Source organism: Trachurus japonicus, chromosome 1 (assembly GCF_045865225.1).
Source record: "Trachurus japonicus isolate A0001 chromosome 1, Traja_1.0".
Taxonomy (NCBI): Eukaryota; Metazoa; Chordata; class Actinopteri; order Carangiformes; family Carangidae; genus Trachurus; species Trachurus japonicus.
This window is the reverse complement of record NC_140907.1, coordinates 31,109,374-31,123,777: the sequence shown is the minus strand read 5'-3', so window position 1 is coordinate 31,123,777 and position 14,404 is coordinate 31,109,374. Positions and strand designations below refer to the sequence as shown.

General features: G+C 44.3%; 2 protein-coding genes across 2 annotated transcripts in view; one reads left to right on the top strand and one right to left on the bottom strand.

Moving 5' to 3' along the window:
• Positions 1-14,404, bottom strand: part of LOC146992251 (uncharacterized) — a 50,662-nt gene that overhangs the window by 16,062 nt on the left and 20,196 nt on the right. The window lies entirely within an intron of this gene.
• Positions 971-9,148, top strand: LOC146992253 (lipoamide acyltransferase component of branched-chain alpha-keto acid dehydrogenase complex, mitochondrial-like). The gene is made up of 6 exons (XM_085788422.1): positions 971-1,451; positions 5,247-5,413; positions 5,531-5,608; positions 7,584-7,775; positions 7,864-7,935; positions 8,981-9,148. Exons 1-6 carry the CDS (start codon positions 1,046-1,048, stop codon positions 9,146-9,148), a joined length of 1,083 nt encoding a protein of 360 aa, XP_085644548.1. The 5' UTR covers positions 971-1,045.

Below are 14,404 nucleotides of genomic sequence, written 5' to 3'. Positions count from 1 at the left end.
CCAAACACCCTGAACAGCACGCTGAGTACGAGAGGGAGAGACGACTGCAGCAGTTAAAACGAAAGCTCCTTGTCCCAGCATGTCGCCCACTCCGTCCGTGGCCGACGTCTTTTAAAACAGTGTTTCCCAACCTTGGGGTCGGGACCCCACGTGGGGTCGCTTGAAATTCAAATGAGGTCGCCTGAAATGTCTAGTAGCCTAATTGATGAATTAAAAAAAAATCTGACCAAGAAAGGTTAGGAACCACTGTTTGAAAAGACACTTGGGTTTTTTTGGAATGTACTTGCATAGATCTTTCAGCACTCACAATGGGCCGATATAAATGAAAAACTTTATTTAACTTCTAAAAAAAATAGCTTTGATGTAGCTAAGCTACTTTTGTCATTTTATTGTAGCGTAGCTTGCTACATTTCTCTGGTGGGTAGCTTCAGTGTAGTGAAGCTTCATTTCATGCAGAGTAACTTGTAGCTTAGCTCACTACATTTTCCAAGTAGCTTGGCCAACACTGTCTCACACACATACACACCACAGAGAAGCGCGCATGCATAACAGCAGCGCGTGTTGAAAGCGAAACTTAATACGGCGCGGTGCGTTCCCCCCCGACGATCGATCTGCTCGTCCCCCCCCCCCCCGTCGACAGGTCAGACACCACCTTAACTAACAAATTTTCTGGGGGAAACACTGCTATGACTATATATACATTCCTAGAAATGTTTAAATGTTTTGGGAGAAATTGTACCACTTTTTTTCCAGAAATTTCTCTACAATATTTCCAAAAATTCACACCATTGGCCCTAATTAGAATGTACATCAACTAAAAAAGTAACATTCTTCAGTCTCAGAACAAATATTTATGTATTTCTCATGTTTGCTTCAAAATTTTGTCCAATGGGGGTCCACCATCTAATTTGTGCTTGATTATGGGTCCTTGATTTGAAAAAGTTTGAGAACCACTGTCCACTGATTTCTCACCGACTTCGTTGAAAACAAATGCACATGGAGGAGAGGAGGGTTAGAAACACAGAGGAAGAGACACCTAACACTTATGATCATTTATTATCCGATGTTACAAATTCAGGTTGAAGTTCTCCTAGAAAAAGCATTCAGACAAAAAAAAAACATGTCCAGATGTCCATTTCCAGCCTCGGCAGCTAAAGGGTTAACTGTGTTTTTACCGGCGTGTGCTCAGATCAAGCTCAGCGAGGTGGTGGGGACGGGACGGGACGGACGCATCCTGAAGGAGGACATCCTGAACTTCCTGGCCCGGCAGACCGGCGCCATCTTACCTCCCACTCCGTTCCAGGAGATCCACACTCCTGGTCCGGGTGCGATTCCCGCTGCCGCCGCCGCCGCCACCGCCCGGCCCGCCGGCGCTCCGGCCGCCATCAAGCCCCCGCCCGCCATCCCCAGACCCGTGTTCACCGGGAAGGACGTGACCGAGCCCCTCAAAGGTCAGAGGTCATCTCGTCAGCAACGGGAAACTGTGACGTCAGTGCAGACTTTAGAGACTCTGAGATTATTGATGAGCTGATCAATCGATCACTTAGTCGGTTAGTTCTGGTTCTTTAAACAGGGATGCAAACAGCGCGCCGAAAAGCGAAACTCGCTTTTTTCATGACCAATTAGGTGACTTGTGTGAATCGTTCAGATCCAAAGAGTTTTTGTTTTTTTTTGGGGAGGGGGGTCTAAGCGTCTCACCGTCTCAGCTGGGGTCAGTAAAATGTTTTTCTAACAGGCTGACAGTGACAATCACGTGAAACTGAGGCGAACTCATTCATGGCTGTCTCTGATTATACTGATAACAGCCGACCTATTCACCTCCAATGTAGACGCGACATGCGCGCTCATTAAAGGACAATTCCGGTCGAATTCAACACGGGGGTGTATTTTCCTATCATTTTAGGTCTAAAAGAATGAATCTGAAGATTTTCAGTTTAATCGCTCCTGTTTTGCGGTAGTTGCGTCTGTCCCTGCATCGCCACGGCAGCAATGAATGGGAGTGGATGTAAGTTCCGCTGTTTAGGCTGTTTCCAGCCCTCAAAGCCGCAATTTTTTTCCACAGACAGCGTCAGATGGCGACTCAAACATGCACCGAGAAGTTTATTTACTTCAAGCAAGCCGACATGTTTGTAAAAGTCGATCTAATTCAAAGTCTCCCGGAGTCTCGCGCGAGACCCAGTTGCCGTGCGCGGTGTGTTCACATGCAGTGGGAAAAGCTACCGTTTGTGTCATAAACACAGGAATATCAACTCTTGACTTGCTTCAAGTAAAAAAAACTTCTCGGCGCATGTTTGATTAGCCACCTGACGCTGTCTGTGGAAAAAAATGTACACTTCAAGCAAGTAAAGAGTTGATATTCCTGTGTTTATGACACAAGCGGTAGCTCCGACTGCGCCTGAATACACCAGCACTGCAACTTCGGGCTCGCACGAGACTCCGGGAGACTTTGAATTAGATCGACTTTTACAAACATGTCGACTTGCTTGAAGTAAATAAACTTCTCGGTGCATGTTTGAGTAGCCATCTGACGCTGTCTGTGGAAAAAAATTGCGGCTTTGAGGGCTGGAAACAGCCTAAACAGCGGAACTTACATCCACTCCCATTCATTGCTGCCGTGGCGATGCAGGGACAGACGCAGCTTCCGCAAAACAGGAGCGATTAAACTGAAAATCTTCAGATTCATTCTTTTAGACCTAAAATGATATGAAAATACACCCCCGTGTTGAATTCGACCGGAATTGTCCTTTAAAGACGTCGCCTCCGCGATGTAGAATGTGTTCAATTCAAAAAAGTGAAACTAACACATTATATATATATACTGTATGTCCATTACACACTGAATGAAACATCCCATGTCTTTATTTATTCAGTTTATTTTAATAGTAATAATTATGACTAACATTCAGTGAAGACCTAAAATTCAGTATCTCCAAAATGGAAATATTGCAAAGGAATTTTTTTTTAAGCATTTTTAATATAGAAATGTTGGCCTTCTGAAAACTATGTCCATCTATATGCACTCAATACTTGGTTGGGGTTGAACTACTGGAAATTGTAATGTACTTATTTGTTAATGGTGAAACCACCCCACCCCCCCCCCCCCCCGGGAAATTCCTCTCTTTTTTGGTCCTGACCCGTTTGCATCCCTGTTTAAAGCAGCCATTCTCAACCTTGGGGTCTCGACCCCAGTTGGGGTCGCGAGATGATTTCTGGGGGTCACCAAATCATTTTGGAAAAATATAAATATGCAAAATTAATTAATTAATTAATGTAGCGTCCGACCGGACGTTAGAAGGACGACGAGCGACTCTCAAACATGCATTTTATTACTCAAAACCAGTTACTGTCGGCCGTAACTACACCAAAACAACAACAACGAACCTGTCCACTTGTCTCGTGTCTGCCCTTCTCATTTCACACAGACACCGCTCTCTCTCTCCTGCCCCTCACCTCATCACCACATAGGGCCATGCGTTCAGAGACAGTCTGAAATCGTAGAACTTAAACTTAATCATTAGGCTACTTAAACATTATAACAGTAAAGGTCGTTACAGAGAGTTGTTTTAGTTGTTTTTTCGCTTCATTGTTTGTCCAAAATTCGTTGTATCAAGCGGTATGGTTCTGGTCTGTGCGCGTGAGATTCTGGTAAAAACAGGTAGGCTAATAGAGACACCTTAAAAGTCTCAAATATTGCTAAAACATTTTTACGCTCTCATGAGGTGGTTTTCCAGACATTATCGATATAAACGTGTATCGTAAAAGTGCTATTGAAACACTTAATTTACATTTACACGTGAGTTGAGTTGTGTGTGTCCAGCTGTGTTGGTAATGTGACTGGAGGGGACAAATGAACGACATGTTTCTTGGCATACATTGCTGACCTGGGCATTGTTTCTTAATAAATTAGAAAAACTTTTCTTATCATTCCCCTTTTCCGTGCATGGTTGAAGGAGATTGGCTTGCATCCACGCTCCACTCGCTCCTGCGCCGACAGGTCCTCGCATGTCACATAAACCAGCCCGGGTGTGTGGACACCGCATCAAATCGCCTACCGCATCTATTTAAACTCCGTCACTTTGTTTTGTTCTTTTGCCCTGATGAAAACCTCCAGGTCGAAACATTGGCCATTGAGACAAAACTACAGCAGCTCAATTGATAAGCCAATTGATTTTTTCAGCGCAGGGATCAAGAACCAAAAAGGCAAAAAAAAAAAAAAAAACACCGCGGACAGCGCTGCGCTTTATCCATCACACTGGCGTGTGTGTGTGTTTGTGTGTTGGGGTGGGGGGGGGGGGGGTGGGGGGGTTGCGGACAGTCGCGGACAGCAAAGCTGCTTTAAAGGGCGTAGGTTTGACCCAGGCCTGTTTGGATGGTGGTATACGAAATGACCACAATTTTACTGATTTTAATTCATACGGGAAGCAAGTTGTTGCTAAAACTGGACACTTTTAGTTAGGGCCACGGGGCAAAGACAGCGAGGCTCTGTCCTCTGGCTTCTGCAAGACACAAGTCTCATCTATTGGTGTGTTAATCCACGTTTCGATAGGTCATATAGTTTTTGATCAGTCACTGTTCAATGACCATGACCATATTTGGAGAAGTGTTGAGATTATAATGGGTGTGTATTGCACGGAATGTTCGTGCCAGAGTGGGTGACATTATCAGCTAGAGTGGGAGAAGTTGTCTGAAATTGTTTAAAATTTTCTCTTTGCACGCTGCTCCCGGCCACAAATTACCCTCTACAGACATGATTTTTTACACAGTTGTAGACAAACTTCTTCTGTCTTTAACAATGTGCTCAACAAAGCAGAGAGACTTACAGAATTTAAACTGTGAGTCTCTCATTGCGGCCAGGTCTCTTCCTGCCGCCCATTGACTCTAATACAAAGAGAAGCAGAACGGACCCCTGTTTTAAACTCGGAAGTGTTTCTAAAATATTTACTGTAGAAACACCAAATCGTATCCAAGTGTTCAGGAAGTCCTTACGATGACCACGATCTGCTGCTTTTTCTAATAGAAGCTACTGTTCAGTCAGAATAAGCCCAAATGTGAGACTAGCGCAGAGGCAGAAAATCACCCTTTTTCTCTACATTTCGTATGTTTGTGTCACTGAAAACGTCTGACCCAGATAAAAAAGTTCTTGGTTTGAAAGTCTGTCCCAACTGAATTTTTAGCTGAATATCCCTTTAACAGCAGATCAGACCTGTTATGTGTCAGATAATCATTAATCAGTTGTCATTGATCAGGTTTCCACAAAGCGATGGTGAAGACGATGACGGCCGCTCTGATGATCCCTCACTTCGGCTACTGTGACGAGGTCGACCTGAGCCGCCTGGTGGCGCTGCGGGCGGAGCTCCGGCCCCTCGCCGAGGGCCGGGGGGTCAAACTCAGCTTCATGCCCTTCTTCATCAAGGTAGGAGGAGAAGAGAGGAGGGTCTGAGGGGGGCGGGGCTTGGCGGGGGCGACCTTGATGCTGATTGGTCACGTGATGTTTGGCGCTGACGTTGATGCTGTGCTCTCATTGGCTCAGGCTGCCTCTCTGGGACTCCTGCACTTCCCCATCCTGAACTCCTCATTGGACCAGAGCTGTCAGAACATCACCTACAAGGTACGACCCGGACTGGACACTTTCTACATTGTAGATTCAAACTTTTTCTTTAAGACCCAGTTGTTTCAATCCGTTGTTTTGCCATCCAGGATCACGTAATCCACCTTTACCTTTACCCCAGTTGTTCAGAGCAGATACAAGCTTCTCTAGATGACCAAATCCAGATAATGAGTGTTTTAAATGTGTAAACAACAGGTAGAACAGCAGCATGGAGACACTCAAGAGTGGATTTATTTGAAAATGGGATGTTTGTGTTGTTTTCTCTGCTGTTTGTTGTTTCTTCAATGTCGTTTAAACAGCCAGACCTGATCTGACCCAGAACTAGTGTTGTCACGATACCAACATTTTGGCACCGGTATTGGTACCAAAATGTTTTTCGATACTTTTCGGTACCTTTCCAAATAAACAGAGAACACAAAAAATGTCATTATTGGCTTTATTTTAATAGAAAAACTTAGAACTATAATATATGTATCAGTAAATAATCAGTAAATCAATAATCAATCACTGCTGCTGCAGGATTAAAATTGAAATTTCCATCGATATTAATCTGAACTCTTCCTAAATTAAAACATTAGTGGTCTGTTTAAAAATGAATATCAACTTGTTTTCTTTGTATTATTTGAGGTCTGAAAACACTGCATCTTTTTTTTGTTATTTTGACCAGTTGTCATTTTTGGGAGAAATTGTTATCAGTAGTTTATAGAATGAAACACAAACTATCATTTTACTCAAACACACACACCTATTGTTTCCCATACGTTGACCAGTGTGTGGTGCAGTGTCACAGAATCAAGACCAAGACACAAATTGATTCTGCACAGAGAGAGAGAAGCGAGCATGCATGCCAGTGGTGTGCGGTAAAAATGAAACTTACCAACCAGCAGTGTTTCCTATTAATTAACGAGTCTGTGGCGGCCCGTCTCTCACGTGCGCGCTGGTGCACACACACACACAAACACGGTCAAAGTTTGCTGATCCGACTAAAAAGTTCTGATCAACACAAACTGAGGGTTTGATCCAGATTAAAACAGAGACTGGATCACGTGATCTGGTTTTAGTTTTTGCAATAACCCGTTTTCAAGGTTTTATCCGATCAAACTGGGCACTTTTAGTTAGGGCCACGGGGCAAAGACAGCGAGGCTCTGTCCTCTGACTTCTGCAAGACACAACACTCGTTTATTGGTGTATTAATTCACGTTTTTTGATAGGTATTATAGTTTTTGATCAATCACTGTTTAATGACCATGATCATATTTGGAGAAGTGTTGAGATTATAATGGGTGTGTATTGCGCAGAATGTTCAGGCTAGCATGGGTGACATCATTTTTCTCTTTCCACGCTGCTTTCAGCCACAAATTACACTCTACACACATGATTTTTTCCACATTTGTAGACAAACGTGTCCTCTCTCTAACAATGTGTTCATCGAAGCAGAGAGACTTACAAAATTTAAACTGTGAGCCTCTCATTGCGGCCAGGTCTCTTCCTGCCGCCCATTGACTCTAATACAAAGAGAAGCAGGAGGGACCCCTGTTTATAACTTGCAAGTGTTTCCAAAATATTTACTGTAGAAACACCAAAATCATACCAAAGTGTTCAGGAAATCCTTACGACGACCACGGTCTGCTTCTTTTTCTGATAGGAGCTACCATTTGGTCAGAATAAGCCCAAATGTGAGACCAGCGCAGAGGCAGAAAATAACCCTTTTTCTCTACATTTCGTATGTTTGTGTCACTGAAAACATCTGGCCCAGATAAAAAAGTTCTTGGTTTGAAAGTCTGTCCCAACTGAATTTGTAGCTGAATATCCCTTTAACAGCAGATCAGACCTGTTATGTGTCAGATAATCATTAATCAGTTGTCATTGATCAGGTTTCCCAGAATCCGATCAGATCACTGGGTCTGGATCAGTCTGACCCGGTTACTTCACATCATTTATATCTAATCACCTTGGTGTGTCTCTTTGCCCTCAGGCGTCCCACAACATCGGGCTGGCGATGGACACGAGTCAGGGTCTGCTGGTGCCCAACGTGAAGAACGTGCAGCTGCTCAGCGTGTTCGACATCGCCCAGGAGCTGAACCGGCTGCAGACGCTCGGCGCCGTGGGGCAGCTGGGAACGTCGGAGCTGACGGGGGGAACGTTCACCCTGTCCAACATCGGATCCGTGAGTCCAGACGCCGCCGCTCTGAGGACGGAGACGGACTCTAGACCCGCTCTAACCACAACCTGTTTCCTCTGTGTGTGTGTTGTAGATCGGAGGGACGTACGCCAAACCAGTCATCCTCCCTCCTGAGGTCGCCATCGGAGCGCTGGGGAAAATGCAGGTGAGTTCCAGACTTTCCCACGGCCCATGAACACACCACAGAGGTCAAAGTACTTAGATAAGCCAAGCCCCGCCCCCTTCCTGTGTGTGTGTGCAGGGTATATAATAAAAAAAGAAAGAAAGGTAATTAGAGTTTAAAGGGATAGTTCAACATTTTGTCAAATTGGCCCATTGCCATAATCCAGAGCAGAGCTGCGAGCTGCTCAGAGCTACGCTACGGAGGCTCATTATGGGATTTCTTGGTTTCCCTCATCAAACTCATCAAATACACAATCCAACAACTCCACAACGCTCTGGCGGACAAGTTGTGAGCTGCACATTCACCACGCTATGAGATAATAACACAACGTTACCACACAGAGTTGTTTTAGAGGGAAATACAGAGACTGTTGATGAAAAACTGTCCCTGAAGGCAACGTGCATCAGCGGTTTTGCATGAATTTACCTCCGTCCAATCAGGAATCACAAAAACCACGCCCCCATTGCTCGACTCCAGCGTGTGCTTCATTGCAGCTGGAGACTGTTGTATGTATTGCACCACAAGCAGAGCGATTGATATAACAGAGGGGCTACAGCAGGCTGCCGCTATCATGTTCTTCTATGGGACAGACAGCACTGAGCTTGCTTTTGAATGGTAAAATATTAAAAAATAAACCCTATAAGGTACATTTACAACTGTTAACTGAATTATTGTACATCAATGTCAGTTCTCAAACAAAAGACAAAATCTTTTTGCTTCATGGTTTTATTTGTCACTCCGAATTGAAGATTAGCCTGCCCTACAGTAAAAATGGCATAAAATAAAGAGTAAAGCAATATATTAAGCGGTAATATATGTATTTAAGCATCAAAGATGTTCAATCAAACCAACAACGTTCAAAACACACAGCCATTCTCACAAGTATAAAGTCCGCTAGCTTAATGCTAACGTATAATGTAAAACCTCATAGACGGGCTAACAGAAATTAGCATCGCATTTCGTGGCAACCGACTAATTTCTGACACTGTGTGTGTGTGTGTGTGTGTGTGTGTGTGTGTGCTCTCAGGTGCTGCCCCGGTTCGGCGCCGGCGGTCAGGTGGTCCCGGCTCACATCATGGCGGTCAGCTGGTCGGCGGATCACCGCATCATCGACGGCGCCACCATGTGCCGCTTCTCCAACCTGTGGCGGGAATACCTGGAGAACCCGGCCAGCATGGTGCTGGACCTCAAGTGACCGGACCCGACCGGATGGAACCGGATGGAACCGGATGGAACCGGATGGAACCGGATGGAACCGGATGGAACCGGACCGCCAACACTAACACACCTTCACCTCTCCCCCTTCGCCGCCATCGCCGCCGCCACCGCTGCTGCTGCCTTCATCATCATCTTCTTATTCTTCTTTTCTCTCATTTCCTTGTTGCCTTTGAGCGAGTTGCGGCGGCGGCGCGATGCGGCGGGGGAGGGGCCAGCCTGTCAATCATGTCGTTTCCATGACAACCACTCATTCACTCACCCACCCACCCCCTTACTCTCTCACTCACTCACTCTCTCTCTCTCGGTTGGAGGTTTAGAGGTTTTTGTAGTTTTTGGTCCAAGTTGAACCAGGGTTCAGCTCTTCAGGTGCTGGTGGTCTGGGTCTGGATTCTCTTTGCTGGGGGGTCGGGGGTGTGTGTGTGTGTGTGTGTGTGTGTGTGTGTGTGTGTGTGTGTGTGTGTCATCAATAATTCATCAGTTCATTGATCAGTTTGGACTCTGTTATCCTGGACCAGTTTTGTTGTTTTTTTTCTATTTGGAAAATTAATCCTAATAATAATTTTAATCGGTGAAACTCTTAATTTGAAAATCACAGGAAGTGAGACTGAACCAGTGTGTGTGTGTGAGAGTGTGAGAGAGAGAGATCCAGAACCAGAGTCTGATTGGGGGGGAGGGGGGGGCAGAACTGGGTCCTGAGACCTGAGACCCGGGTTCACCAGAGTCCAGTTCCATCAGTTCGATCCAGATCAGATGAACCCGTCTGGGATCTGGTCCAGTTTAAAGTGGTTTTCTGAGTCCTGAACCAGGACCAACCGCTCTGTGAAAGGTCCACAAAGTCTCCGCTGATCATCAGGACCAGAACTTCACATGGTTCTGGTTCTGGTCCCGGTCCTGGTCCTGGTCCCGGTCCGATCTGGTCCCGACTGACTGAACTGTGTGTAAATGAACCGGTGGACCTGCTGCTGGTTCTGGTTCTGGACCCGTCTGACTGTTACTGTTCCTCCAGCTCCTGAGGGGAAGACCTGGTCCTGGTCCTGGTTCTGGTCCTGGTTCTGGTTCTGGTCCTGGTTCTGGTTCTGGTTCTGTAGCTGCTAAGTGCCCCCCCCCCTCTCTCCCCTCTCCCCTCCCCTCCCCCCACCAGCTGCTCCCTGACCTGGTTCTGGCTCTGGTCCTGGTCCCGGTCCCGGTCCCGGTCCTGGTCCCGGTCCCGACGTCTTCCTCTGGGCTGCTGGGTAACGATGGTGTCGTAGTTTTTTTTTTTTTTTTTGATACTGACCTTTATTTTGTCTATTTTGTTTTGTTTTGTTTTGTTTCATGTGTTGAAATGTTTGTTGTTTGTTGTTGTTGATGCTGTCGTGGTTTTGTGTTGGGGATGTGGATCTGGATCAGGACTCTTGGATCTGGTTCCTGGTTCTGGTTCTGGTCCGACTCATAAACTGTGAAGTGTCTGAACCCTGGTCAAACAAGAAAAAAGAAAAAAAAAGAAAAAAAAAAAAACTCAATAAAGTTGAAGTGAACCAAGTCTGAGTCGTTTGTGGTGAGTTCAGTTTCCTCAGATAACGTGGGAGAAGTCACTTTCTGGTCCTGGACCCAGTTGTTACAAAGGGTTAAAAACTGATCGGATTTTGGATCATTGATCAGATCAAATCTTGAAAATGGATCAAACCTTCATCAGTTTGTGTCGTTCAGAGCTTTTTAGTCGGATCAGGAAAACGTTGATCCAGAACATCAGGATTATTCTGATCCCAGCAGTTTGGTGGATTCAGGAACAAAATGGGATTTAAATTAAATGTTATCTGGTCAAATAAACAACATTTATAATGTAGAATATATAAAGTTTTGATTATTTCACAATTAAAGAACTTTTCCCCAACTATTAGCAAATTTAATGAGATTTGAAGTTTAAATTTGAAACACATGGGGAAATGTTCCCAATGTATTTGACTGATGTACTGTATATTTGCATTTTTAAAATCTATTTAAACAGCCAGACCAGATGAGATCATTTCTGGCTGTTTAAAAAACACTGAAGAAACAAAAAACCAATCCAACAAAGTATAAATGAAACAGTAATCTCTTTCAATGAAAAAAACATTTTTTTAATTGCTTTATATATATATACGGTATATATATATAATTATATACAGAACAATACAATTCTCTTTCTCTTTCTTGTTTTTGTTTTGTAGTTTTATTGAGATTTTTGGGGATTATTCTGTTATATGTATTTTAGTGATTATGTATGTAGTTGGTATATTTGTGTTTAATTTTTGTATGTTGTTATTTATTTGAGTCTGATGTAAAGGATTTATATCCTGTATCAGATGTTTTTCATTGAAATTAAATTAAATTTCATTAAATACATTTTTTGCCAGGGGTAATAGTTACAGGGTATCCGCGGGGTCTTAAAAAGTCAAAAATTTGAAAATCTAAATTTTAGGCCTTAAAATGTCTTAAATTTGTTGAATTATTGTGTTCAAGTCTTAAATAATTTTAGACAGGTCTTAAATGTTCTTATGCCCACCATGGGCGAGCATTTCACTCGCATTTGCCCCTAAAAAAAAATACATGTGTGAACCGGGAAAATCACAAAAACAGAAAGAGCACAACCTGCGATTGGTCAAAAACTACAAATCCCACAATTCTCTGGCCTCAACAATAACAGTAGTTAGTGTAAGTAAGGGAGAGTGGAGCTGTCGGTGAAAAGAGGAAACAACACCACGTCTGGTCCTGTTCTATGTTGTCCGTTCACACCGTCACCGTTTATTCGTTACGTCCGCGGTGTAAAAGGCCGTGACGCAAAGACGCGATTAGGCGCGAGACGCGATTAGGCGCGCGACGCGGTATACGCGACTTTTTTTTTTGCGACGCAATACACGCGATTCTTTTATGGCGACGGGACCCTCGCGTCTTCGTCTATTTCATCGTGTTTGGTGGGAAGACCCACAAGGGGCTTCCCACCAAACACGAGGAACGCTTTTTTTTCGCGCGAGCTTTGACGCGCGACCAAACGCGAGATACGCGATTTGACGCTCGTTTTGACTCGTGTAAAAAAAAAAATCATTTTCACTACAACATTTTTTATTTTTATTTTTTCAAAGGAGGTTAAATCGAAAGCAACTGGACTTAGTTATTTGTCTGAAGACGTTTCACCTTCATCCAAGAGGCTTCATCAGTTCTACGCATCTGACCAGGCTGGGACTGGTCCAACTGGTCTGGAGACTCAGTATAAGTCCGGTTGCTGAGACTTTAGAGTCAAAGAGGAGCAGTGCGTCTGCGTCGCTGTGTCGGACTGTTTGGATTTAATGAAGAAGCTGCACGGTGTCCTCCCGTATTTTACCTGGGTCGCTACCGGAGCTTGATAAATGGAGAGAAAAAACAAACGCCAGGCGCACGTCGCGGTGGAACCGAGAACAGCTGAGTTTTCCTCCTCCAGCTGAACAGCTGATCTGTGATCTGTGGTGAAGACGTACAGAGACCTGCCACTGTGTCACGGTGCATTAATATAAACTCTGTCCTCAGACTGTCCTGACTGTCCCTGAACACCACACAGAGACAACATGGAGCTGTGTGAGGTTGAGTTTTATTTATCATGATAATTAATACATACTTAGTGTAACATATGGGACGCTAGGACCCAGGTCACCAGGTGGGGAACCTAGCAACAGCAGCCACACAGTACATGAGACTAGGATCTCGCGGGACTTTGCAAGTCCACGTTTGTTCTCGTAGCTCACCCTCGTCCATGCTCCTGTTGCCGGCGTCGTAGGTCTGAGAAGAAAAGAGGTAAACACTTTTCTGGGTCTATATGCTTGTGTTTTATTGAGTTTAGATTATTTACCTGTCCTTGCATTTTTAGTGTGTCGGTTGGTGCCATGAGGGTTAAACTGCATTGTACCTCGTACCTGTAGGCCTTACCTCGTAGCAGTTTAAGGTGGGAGCCACTAATAATATGCCCACCTAATATGGTGTTGCCACCCGTCTGCTGCTGTACATTCTGTGGTTTATCTAACTTTGTATTTCCTGTTATATTACTTCTCAGTGCATTTTAGTGTGTCTGTTGGTGCCATGAGGGTTAAACTGCATTGTACCTCATACCTGTAGGCCTTACCTCGTAGCAGTTTAAGGTGGGAGCTACTAATAATATGTCCACCTAATATGATGTTGCCACCTGTCTGCTGCTGTACATTCGGTGGTTTATTTAACTTTGTATTTCCTGTTATATTTGTAGATATTAATCATCAGCACTTTATGACCAGCAGCATTAGCTGTCCCAGTCTATCTACTGTATTACCTGGATGCGCTACAGCTTAGCTCAAAGCAGGTACGAGAGACTGGGCATGGGTATCATCTGGGTCAGTTTTAATAATACTGTTGAATTTCTTGTAATGTATTTATTCTGTTTTGTAGGCTGAACTGGCGACACACGTCGGCAGGGCAGCCACTGTTCTCTCCTCCCAGAGATCCTTATAATTAGTGTCTCCATTTTTGTTTTTGTTTTGTTGCGCTTATATCTTGATAGTTGTGACCATCCACCTTTCCATGGTGTCGTAGAATTTAATGTTTGCTCTGGAAGTGTGCAGTGCCTTCGAACCTTTAAGTATACAGTGTTTTTGAACTGTTTAAGTGTGCAGTGCCTTTGAACCTTTCAGTATACAGTGTTTTGAGCTGTTTAAGTGTGCAGTGCCTTTGAACCTTTCAGTATACAGTGTTTTGAGCTGTTTAAGTGTGCAGTGCCTTTGAACCTTTAAGTGTGCAGTGTCTTTGAAGTGTGTAGTGCCTTCGAACCTTTAAATGCATAACAGTATTCACCTGGTTATGTGTGTGTCCAACTCTAGGTATCAGCCTGATCAAATACAAAAGTATTGATTTTATTGTTGAGGGGATATTGTTAAAATAAACTTTATTTTTGTATAACTTCAAAAGCCTCTGCTTGTCCTTGCCCTAATAGGTATTAACCTGAGTGGGGAGTGGTTGCTGTAAATTAGTCACACTGCGTGTAGTCCAGGGTCTCTCCCCTTTAAAGAGAGTGGCGTTGTCATACACAAGTATCCCTAGTGCCGGTCACATTTGGCGTTGTCGACAGGATCGCGGAGGTTTTTTTTTTTGTGTGTGTTTTTTTTATTTATTTATTTGGAGACACTAAGGTAGCAAGGGTTGGGGGTGGAGGAGGAGGACAGTGGTTGCCCAAGAGGAGATCCAGAGGACATCCACCGCACTCTAGCTGCAACAC